At 46.0% G+C, this 11,547-nt stretch overlaps 1 protein-coding gene across 1 annotated transcript in view; it reads right to left on the bottom strand.

Annotated features, from left to right (window-relative positions):
• The window catches only part of TENM2 (teneurin transmembrane protein 2), a 910,242-nt gene that overhangs the window by 268,486 nt on the left and 630,209 nt on the right, over positions 1-11,547 (bottom strand). Inside the window, exon 4 of the mRNA XM_006766332.2 lies at positions 6,329-6,560. Coding sequence (XP_006766395.1) covers positions 6,329-6,560 — 232 coding nt within the window. The remainder of the gene's footprint in view (positions 1-6,328; positions 6,561-11,547) is intronic.

Below are 11,547 nucleotides of genomic sequence, written 5' to 3'. Positions count from 1 at the left end.
GAAAATGACAAACAAAATAGAGCCAGAGATATGGAAGCATGCAACAGACTGAGGATTCTTAGAGGGAAGGGGAGGGGGCAGGAAGAGATTAACCAAAGAACTTATATGCACATATGCATAACCCATGGACACGACAATAGAGGGGCAAAGGCCTGGGAGGGGTGAATACAGGGTGGACGGGGTCAATGGGAAAACAAACAAACAAATGGTACATTTGTAATATTTTCAATAATAAAGATAAATTTAAAAAAACAGAAGGATTGTGACTCACAGACCTGTACAACCATGTAGAATAACCGTTAAATTGAATAAAATTTCTCAAGAGATTTTTTTAAAAGAGAAAAATCAATTGCTGAGAGCTTCAGATGCAGCAAATACGCTATTATTTGTAAATGCAGGGATTTGTGTGTTACAACTATTATTTTTGAATCAAAATACGCCTGGCCAATAACAGCTGTGCTAAGTTCTCTTGTTGCCTCATATTTGCGCATGTCTAAGACCGAACTTTCGTTTTCCGAATGACATCGCTATCCACCCGCCCCTACGTCAAAAGCATTGGTCTTTGCGCTTACACCCACCTCGCCCACAGCTCCCAGTTCTGGCAATCATTCATTCCCACTGATCCTCCTTCAACAGAGGCCTCACCCCTGGGAGTGTGCACCTTCCTGCCTCAGTGGTCGGAGAAAGCCACACAGCTCCGGCCACTGCAGCTGCGGGGCTCCTGCTGGGAGCCACAACACACCACCTTGCATCTCAGCCACGCAATCACCTCCAGACCAGACCTTGAGCCGTGCTACACCTTCCATCTACTTACTACCTGGCAGCTACCACCATTAAAAACAAAACAAAACAATGTTAGCATTTCCTTCTCCTGTTTCAAATGCTTCAGTGACTTTTCACTGTTCTGGGGGTAGAGTCCAACGTCCTTACCCCAAGCCTGCGCCATCCTGCCCTTGCCACCTTCTCAGCTTGCTTCCCTTCCTGGCGTCTTCCCTCCCCTCACCTAGAATGTTCTGTAAGGCTAATGAACACCGACTCATTCTTAGGGGTCTACTCAAATGCCAGTTTCCCATGGGTCTGGTTTCTCTGTACTTCACAGAGCACTCACTACATGTCTCAGTGTGGGGCACCTGTCTGGTCCCTCACTCACGCTCTGTCTATATTCGTCCTTAAATCTCTGTCGGGGAAAGGCTTTGCTTTTCTTCTTCATTGTTAAGCCCTCAGTGCCCAGCACATAGTAGGTTCTCATAGGTGTTTCTTGAATGGATCATGGATGAACTTTATTTTTTTATTATTATTTTTAAAAATATATTTTAAAATTATTTTCAGAGAAGAAGGGAGAAGGAGGGAGAGAGAGGAACATCAATGATGAGAGAGAATCATTGATCAGCTGCCTCCAGCAGGCCCCACACTGGGGAGGGAGCCCACAACCCGGGCATGTGCCTTGACAGGGAATTGCACCTCGACCTCCTGGTTTCTAGGTTAATGCTTAACCACTGAGCCATGCCAGCCAGGCTGGATGCCCATCTTAAAAAGCAACTTGCAAACCGGTTTGTAAGCTTGAGGATCCTGACGATGAAAATGAGGGCTTTTTGTATTTCAGGGCGAAAGGAAACTCGGAGGTTTCGTCCTGCTTACGAATTCTCTTTCCTGCCCTGCTGCTGAGACGGGTTCTGAGGGAGAGCTTGCTTCAGCAAAATGCAGACAAGAAGAAAAGGAAGGCTCTGTCGCTGAGCTACTTCCTACTGTTTTAGATGAGAGGTGCTGACTTCAGAAACCCCCCAGGCAGCAGCGGGCCATGCAGACTCCTGCCCTTGACCCTCGCAAGAGAGGAAGGGGAGCGAGGTGACATCCACCAAACACGCATGTGGACTATGTGCTAAGACCCGTGGGTTGGCCGAGAGGAAGAGGATGGGCAGGGTCATTTTGTTACGTAGCACGTTACAAAAGACAGAACAGACTTCTTGCAATTAGTTCCTCTGGCCCCTGTGTTTTCTCTTGGATTAGATAATGGTTTAGTACATGGACTGACTACTTCTGGTAACAGACATTTATCCGCATTACTTATATGACTCACAGCGATACAGAGCTTTTCCTTATATGCTTTGTCGTGTGTAAAATTCCTCATTTGCACAGTCCCATTTATCTGGCCATGCCTCCTCAATCAGCACCTCTAATTCTACTTGTCATGGAAAACGACGGGAGAAGCCCAGCCCAGAGATCTGACATGCCTCATTAAGACGGACAGAACATAAAAAACAACACAGAGCGGCAAGGGCTTGTTCCTCACGGGCCTGAAAACAACACTGGACTTGGCTTGGAGTCTCTGGGGGTGGCGGGCTTCTGTCATCAAGTGCAAGGTTATGAAATCCTTCCATCACGCCAGAAGTCTGTGTGCAGGAGCGTGGAGGTGGGGAAGCTGTGGGTAAAGGTCCACTGCGTCTTCAATATTGATGACTACATTGTGACCAGCCTCCACGATGTCTTGCCTTCGGTGGTTTTCTCTCCTGGACGCGGTACTCAGTCCTTATTCGAATGGGAATCCTGGTACGGCAGCATGCCCCTAAAACCAGAGCTCCCAGGCCTACACTTCCTTCTGTGAGTAAGAAAATGACTCTTAAACTCACAATGCCTCAGCATTTGAATGAGTGGATCTGTTCACTTCTACAGTTTCCAAGACTATATGAAAAGCCCGTGAGGAATGGGAACAAATAATATGCTACAATTTTGAGGGTTTTTTTTCCTACTTATTCATGAGGTAAACTCTTACTCATCCTTCAAAACCCAGCTCAAACAGCCCCTCGGCTGTGAAACATTTCCTGACCATCCCGAGAGAGTTCCTCACTTCTCACACTCCGTTTATTGTATACACTACACTATCCTTTTGTTCATGTACCTTTCTCCTCCTGTAGCTTCTGTAACCCTGAAGGACAGGATACACGTTTTGATCATTATCTCCCCGGTACCTAACATAGCCCTGGGTATAACATGAGGGACTCAGTAAATATTTGCTAATAAGACACCGAATGAATCAGACACCGAAAAGAGAAACATAAAGCTCAATAATCCTATGACTTACTGCCAAAGTTTTTAAACATGAGACCAGTGGCACATCCATGTTATATGTATTCAGTTCCATGAACAGCATTTTAATTATCTGCTGACTTCTGTATCCCATGTTTGATTTCTGGTAATAACTCCATCCCAATGGCCTCGCGTTCTCTAATCCTGGGACCTTGAACGTCCTGACCAAAGAGCAGAAGAGGTTTTCTCCTTCTGCTAGGCTTACAGGTTTCAGCAATCCTATCTGCTCCCCAAGCTCTGTCTTCAACTTGCCTCCTCCAAAATCATCCTTAAGAAGCCCACATCTAGCAGAACTTAAAACAGAAAGGTGACAGGCATGGCCTTGCCGGTCCTTTCCATTAGATCCTCGTCAAGAGAACACAAGTACAAGTGACTCAAAATAAAGCAGCGGGGAAACCAATGGGAGACGGGAGGCAGTGTGAGCACACTCGGTCTTACTGCCAAGGGGGAAATCTTTGTGAGGAGCAACCGCTCGGATGGAGCTTGCCCTGGACATGTAACAGTGAGGGCGGCCAGCGAAGGTGTGTGGTTATTCACCTGTCAGACATGCGTGGAGCCACCAGAGGGCCATCCACGATGGCTCCTAGCTTACCATCTCCCTGAAGCCCAAGACCTCCCAGCAATGACTTTGCCGCTATAACACTTAGACTCCACATATTTAAAAGGGTGATAATAATGGTTCCTTCGGACCCCACTGGATGGCTGTCAGGCTTGACGGAGACAGGCATGCAGAGCACTTGGGTCCTGCACATGCAAAGTGCACAACAAACACGGGTTGTTCATGGGGATAGTGTCCGCTTCCTTCCTCTCTGCTTTCTTCATCTCCAACAGCTGTTACATTTCTCCCTGCCTTTCTCTGCCTCCATCGCCTTCTTCATCTAGTCCACTCTATGTAGCCTTTATGTCCAGAAACTGTTTTTCCAAACAACAGTCTGTCAATGTAAAAACTGGCTGACTCGTGCCCAACAAAGTCTATGGCAGTTACTAAATACAAGGAGGAAAAGACAGGAAGTCTGATCCGGCCTAAAGACCATCGACCATGGAGACACCCTGCGTACAGCCTGCTGGACCAGGCAGCGTCAGCCTGGAAACCAGCCAGCAAAGCGGTTTATTAGAGGGTTACTAAATCAGTGCAGATGTTTACGTCTACTGCTAACCTGTAATATATGCATGGTTTCCACTGACTTCACATATTTTAAGCCTTAGAGATGAAGATTGTGGGCATGATTAAGAATTACCTATAACTGTCGGAAAATAAAATATTATAAAACTTGGAGTGACGACAGGGACGATGGTGTACAACATATTAATGCTCACGGCCTTATTAAAACAAAAAATATTACAGATGAGAAACAATATACTATTCAGCCATAAAAAAAGAATAAAATTTTATCATTCGTGACAATGTGGATGGATCTTGAGGGCACTATACTAAGTGCAATAAGTCGACAGTGAAAGAGAAATACTTTACGACCTCACTTATACGTGAAATCTTATAAAAACAAAACCAAACTCATAGATACAGAGGGCAGATTGGTGGTTGCCAGAGCGGGAGCATGGAGGGTGGGAGAAATGGGTGAAGGGGGTAAAAAGGTACCAGCTTCCTGTGTTGCAGATCTGAAAGTTGCTAAGAAAGTAGAATTTAAAAGTTGATTGGAAGAAATTTTTTTATTACAACTTTGTTATGGTGACCGATGTTAACTAGACTTAATGTGGTGATCATTTCACAATACATATGAGTATCAAATCATTCTGTTGTATGCCTGAAACTAATATGATATTATATGTCAATTACATACCTCAGTTACAAAAAGGACCTTTCCTATTAAAGGCGATGTGGCTGACGTGAAACAAAACAAAGAAACAAAACAAACAAACAACATGAAAATCTATGGCTTGTAACCTTGTTTTCATGTCAGCACAGAAAAGTCAATGGTTGTTACCAAAAAAATTACAGGTTATATCTATCTTTCCTTAAACCTAAGTAACTTACAAGAAAAGAATTAGTATTCTGTCATTTGACATTGAGAAATACATAGTTATATTCCTAGTTAGTTTTTTTCTAAATGTGGCTAACATTTTTGCAGTTAAGACTATTATTACATGTGCCCTCATTAAAGCTAGTATTAAATTGAAAATAAAAAAGTCTAAAAACCAGTTAGAGCTTGGCTGGTGTGGCTCAGTGGTTGAGTGTCACTTATGAACTAGGTACTAGGAGGTCATGGTTCCATTCCCGGTCAGGGCAAATGATCCCCAGTAGGGGGTGTGCAGGAGGCAGCCAAACAATGATTCTCTCTCATCACTGATGCTTCTATCTCTCCCTTCCTCTCTGAAATCAATAAAAACATATTAAAGAAGAAAACACCAACAAAACTCGTGTGAGAACTTTTGAAAGGGTCCCTATGAATTAGCCCCTTTCTCTGTTCAGTCTTTGTGATTCTTCCAGACAAGGAAACCATAACAGCGTGAGCACAGAATCCATGCAGGTGTCCGGGGAGGGAGCAGCAAGGCCTGGCCCACCCACGTGTGGCCTTCGCTGTCAATCACATCCCTGCAGCCGCGCTGTGACCCTTGTTCCAGGCCCTGAAGGGGGGCACACTTGGGAAGACCAGAAGTGAGAAAAGGACAGAAGCCAAGGCAAACCCAAACAGAGCCAGGCCTGAAGATCACTTTGAAACTCTCCCCTCCCAACATGCGCGCGGCCCCCTTTTCTATTGTTTGTTTTTACACATTACTGTTTGCCCCTCGGGCTACCAGTGTATACGGGAGGGATTAAAGCGAGACCGCTTGCTGGATGAAATATAAATTAAAACTATACTTCCGTCAGTCTGGAATCAGGGATTGTTTCTCAAGGTCTCCCAAAACACTTAATTTCAAATGAGTCTTCATTTATTACTTCAAGAAAGGCCAAATGCATAATTTATCAGTAGCTTTCAGTCAATATATCCTTATAAGCATGTTTCCCATGAGCCTCTGAGGAAAAATATGTTATGCTAATTCTATTAGTTCGGTACACAGGAGCTAAGAGAGTAAACAAGCATCGAAAGGAAACACGTGTGAACAGAGAAATACCTATCACCCTACCATCCAGGGTCAAATTCCCCAGGGAACCACCAAGAGGCGGTAGACTTGCCTCATTTATTTATGCCAAGATTTCCTCCCCCACTGCACCTCAGAGCCACCCAGGGGCTCAGTGTGGGTGGCTCAGGTAGGTACACGGGCATGATCGGCCATGGGGACTTACCGGGTCTCCAGCGGCACGTTGCTGTTTAGCACCCAGCTGTCCTGAAGCTGAACGGACTCGGGCGTGGTGGCCAGGTCATTGGGCGCGGGCGCCGGGGCGTGGATCTGACTCCGCCGGTTGGTCAGCGAGTTCCTATTGAGGGAGTTGGCGGACGAGTGGTGATGGGACAGCGTGTGGTTGTGAGGGGGTGGCAGAGGGGGCCTCAGAGTGGACTGGCTGTGGTTCGGAGGGCCTGGAAAGAGAAAGGAGAAACGACCATCAGTGACTGCAGGTTACAGCCGCAGATACTCTGCAAACCTGGGGAGGAAAGCCTGGAACCAAAGTGAGTATGTTGGCGGCTGCTGAACGTTGCAAACTAGAGAGAGCTGAGACCACGTGAAGCATCCCAGGGTTACTAATAATAACGTGTTTCCATTGGCCTTTTTCCATTGGCATCAAGTGAAGAATGAGAAAGTCGGTTAGCAAAAGCAGGCTGACCGGTGGAGTTATTTGAAATATATTAATCCTGCATGGCAAGTTCAAGGCCGATCATACCTGTGACAAGTCCCCGTTCCATTTCCTGGTAAAACAGTAGACCGTGCACATTCTGTGAAATGGCTTCCTTCTTCTAAAGACAATGAGAACATGGCACACTCTGAGCCACGGAGAAGCAAATTTGAACACCTGTAGGGGTCAGGCAGGACCTGACATGGACCAGTTGTCAGATGGAGGGGAACCAGCGAGGGTAGGGGCAGCCCTCACTCAGGCCCAGGCCCACGTGGCCATGAGGGGATTAGGGCTCAAGGGGCAGATCTAGTTTTTCTAAGAAAATGAATGATCTAGATTTTGAGATAAAATTTCCCACTTAAAAAATAAAGGTTGACAATTAACTAAAAATATGTGTGTCCACATATATGGATACATTTTTATCTGTAAGGAGTCAACACCCACACACCTGGGAGCCCGTTCAAACCAGCGGGTTGATGCCATCTCTCCTCTGAGAGAGGAACCTTGAGGACTCTTCTCCAGCGAGGGTCAGGGTTGATGTTTTCAAGCCATGACCTTTGACTCCAAACTGCATCCTGTTTCCCAACCTTGAAATCCCCCTCCGTGCAGGAAACACACACAAAGGAGAGCTCCACCCCTGTACGAAGTCCCTTGTAACTATGACCACATATGACAACCCGCTCAGGGTTTTCCGAGCAACCCACGCTCGATCCACACAATGAGCTATGTTAAGCAGGATCAGAATCAAAGTGGTGCACGATGCAACGGAAGCCTATGAGTTGGTTTTAAGGGCTGCGGAAACATGACTTTTGATTTGTGTCCTCTGAGGAAGTTTATGTTTTGAAGCCTCCAGTCAGGGTTGGCAGCTCCGCAGGTGACTGCCCAGCCTTGTCATTTTTGGCCCCTGCCAACTTCTAAAATCCTCGGCCCCTGCTGTCCTGGCTTTAAGAAGTTGGCTCAAGTCATTTAAGCTAGCAATTGGACACACATTTCAACTACTTGTATCCTTCTGTGGCCGGGCGACATCTCCAAAAGGTGTAATCTACACCCCGTGGCTTCTGTGATGCCTGCAGACTCATCCCCAGGAAAAGACAACGTGTCAAGAAGATACTAGGTTTGCAGAGCATCCTGGCCAATGAAAACGAGAAAGGAAAATACGGAGGAAAGGAAAATACGGCCTCGAAGTTTGCATCTTTGGGCCGAAATTACTTGAAGGATTTTTTTTTTATTTTTATTTTTTGGTGTTCAGAGAAAGACAACTAAAGCGCAAACCCAGTGGGAAATGCCACTGTACAATTGTACGGATTTTAAATCGCGTCCTCCAAATGAACCTGTAATTCGCATTTTACACTATGCACGGTGACATTTTAAATATATCTTTGAGGGAGTTTCATAGCTGTAGCAGGCTATTATATTTTCTGTCTAGTAATGTATTATTATATAGTTATTTAGCATTTGTCTCATATTAGTGGAAAGAGGTGAGAAAAGGGGGTGAAATGATGTAATCACGATCCTTCAGAGATGCTGGCCAAACCCCTCACTCACGGCTAATGAATCGCACACCTCTCTCACCAGCCCCCACCCCCCCACGCCCATCCAAGTGGTGTCATTATTCTCCATTAGGTGGATAATGATGAGACTTGCCTGGGGAAGATGAGATGAATCAGTGTGCAAGTGAGAACCTCCCTCCCTGGCCCCCAAGCCCTAACTTTCCATCTCCTTCTGCCTCTGGCTCCCCCTCTCCAGCTCTGGAGACCACACACTCTCCCAAAGTACAAAGAGGCTGTGTGAGGCATTTAATTCACTAAATGAGACACCGAAACCTGCCTGCTTCCTGTCTGTGCACCCCGAGCTAAGGCTGCTCTGCCCACTCCAGCCTGTGTGGCCCTTCTCTGTCCATCTGCGCTCTGTGTGGGTGGGATTCCTGTGGTTGGCTTTCCGCTGATGATACAACCCTGGGGGAGGCTGAGGGGGAGGCAAGCGCCGACCTGGCACGTTCCAAAGGAAGTGGAAGGTGCGTTTTCCAGTTCACCGGGGGAGTCCAGCTCTCTGCACTTCTCCTACAGAGCAGGCCAAGAGCTTCCTGGGGGAGATGGGGAAAGAAGAATCCGGAGGATGAAAGCATCCATAATTCTCCACTCACCCAGCCCTCCTATGGAGCAACATGCCATTTCGCTGCAAGTAAATCAAATTATTGTGAGAACCACAAAAATTACCCAACGTCCTCCGCATTGGAAGATGGTCTCCTCATTACCGTTGTTCATTTCCACTGTGACATTGATTACATCTGCTCATTTATCTATCTATCCCAAAGTCATCTTTTTCAATTAGGAACAGGAGACAGAAGGGGAAGATATTACGATGCAGAGTGCCAAATGCCACCACTGGGGTCTATGTGGGGTGATGTGGGAGTGCCTGGTGGGGGGGGGGCGGGGGGCAGCATCCAGCCATGGTTAGGAGGTCAGATCTGAAGAGGTGGGCTCAAGGCGTGGGTCTGCCACTTTCAAGATGTGTGAACCTGGGCCCAGGACCTCATTTCTTTAATTCTCAGCATACCCATCTGCCAAACAGTGCAAACAGCAGTAATTTCCCGGAGGGTTGCTGTAAAAGTGAGAGGGGAAGGATGAATGGAAACTGTGAAAGATGCTACACGATGGCTGGAATGTTCCCCCAAAACATGTCCATGGAACACCACTCAGTTCTTCTGGAAATGAAAGGGCAGACAAGACAGAGCTGCAGACTTGCAAAGGGGAAGTAAACTTGGTCTATCGAGGGCAGAAGTCACACAGCGGCTGCCCCAAGGTGGGTATTGTCAAAAATTCAAAGTCAAGATTTTGTTCAGTGTTCTGGTTTCCTGACTTCTCTTGAAAATAAAAAAGGAACAGAAGTACTGACTCTGTATTCTCTCACGGCAGCAACTGGATAGAGCTGAACACCCTCACTTGGTTTTTCTGCTCTGCCACCAACCTGAACAACCCCTTATCTTTGTTTTTTAGTAAATGCTCACCAGAGGATATTTTTCTCCCATTCATTTTTAGAGAGTGGAAGGGAGACAGGGAGAAAGGGAGAGAGAGAGAGAGAGAGAGAGAGAGAGAGAGAGAGAGAGAGAGAGAGAGAGAAACATTAATGTGAGAGCAACATATAGATTGGTTGCCTCCCACATGCTCCCGACCAGGGCTGGGATCCAACTTGCAATCTAGGTATATGCCTTTGACCGGAATCGAACCCAGGACCCTTCAGTCGGTGGACCGATGCTCTATCCACTGAGCCAAACCCACTAGGGTGGCATCTGTGCTTTCGACTGCTGGTTTAACCTGGGCCCCTTAGTATTCTAAGTGGATAACGTATCCCTGACATGATAACACTTCTGCTACGACTGCTGATCTCAGGCACTACTTGTGTTTATCAGTTTTCATTACAGCCATCCCATGTGCTTGCTGGATGGGATGGCTTTCCATTCCAGAAATACAAACAGTGGCAGCAACATGCTTACTGCTTTCCCCAGAGTCAAACTACATGAAAATGCCCTTCTCCAAGGCAACGGAGGCCCCTGATCTACGGTGAAACCAGAAGGAGTAACCCAGAACCTTCACGGCCACTCTGTGTTTCACACATTTCTTGGGTTTAATTAATGTGCATATTATTAATGGTTCTTCTATTTCATAAATATGAAATCACATAATAATGCAATTGAGCCACGAATAACTATGTCACATAAATGCTTACATAGTATCAACCTAATCAGTATGCCATTTGCAGCAACTGTCATTAAAATCGCGGGGCTAACCTGTGATAGTGCACCTGAGATGCCTTGAGCTGAGAACCTGGGACTTATTTTAGGGACTGGGTGACTTTTGTCCTAGGGAGAAGGAGCTGTGTATCGGTCCTTTGTGAAAAGACAGGGTGGGACAGGTGAGGCACCCAGCAGAGGTAAGTCCAAGTGTGGACAAGGTGCTTCCTGTCTATTGACAATCTAAACATTTGAATATGCACTTAATACATCCTGTATGCTTGTTTGGTCTTGTTTGCCTGAATGATCTCTACTTCTGTGTTTTTAGATCCGTTGTGGGGGAGTTGCCAGAAATTTTGATTTCGACAGGCATGCCATTCACATACTCTGTTCTTCCTAAATGTCAATAGGTTGACAGTGGAGTCTTAAGAAAGATAAAGCAGTGCTTCTTTGTTGGGTAACAATATCAAGTCCAACAAAGCTAGATGTGGGGACTGGAAAATCTTGGAGTAGCAACTCTTGTGTTGACTAGACTAGCGGTGTTCTAACAGCCTATAGAAACAACCCACACCCACACTGCAAGTAACGTATAAAGAAAGGATTTTCTTTGGAGCTGAGGGAGTAGATTCTTTATAATTGGCCATTGTTATTGCATCTTCTTAAATAAACAGCTGAGGGAGGCATTTAGGCTGGGCCTACCCTTGCCAAGGGGCTGGGGTATAGGGGTGGAGGCACGTGGGTGAGAGGGCAGGGATAAACTTAGATACCCTTGTCTTACTCTAGCGTCCACACCAATTTTTTTCCCCAGAGATTAAAAATGATCATAAAAGGTATGACAGAATAAAAAGTTGAGGCCTGCCTGACTGCTAATAATTCACTCATTGAAAGAAGCCATGCCAAATGTTGGTCTTTAAATTTTTCAACCCCTCAGACCCTGAGATGATGAATTAACCACAAACTCTTTGCCTTCTACCAAATCATGTCTATGGAGCGAGTTCTATCT

Source organism: Myotis davidii, unplaced genomic scaffold (genome assembly GCF_000327345.1).
Source record: "Myotis davidii unplaced genomic scaffold, ASM32734v1 scaffold18, whole genome shotgun sequence".
NCBI lineage: Eukaryota > Metazoa > Chordata > Mammalia > Chiroptera > Vespertilionidae > Myotis > Myotis davidii.
Note: the sequence above shows the minus strand (reverse complement) of the source record. Positions and strands in the feature narration are given on the sequence as shown.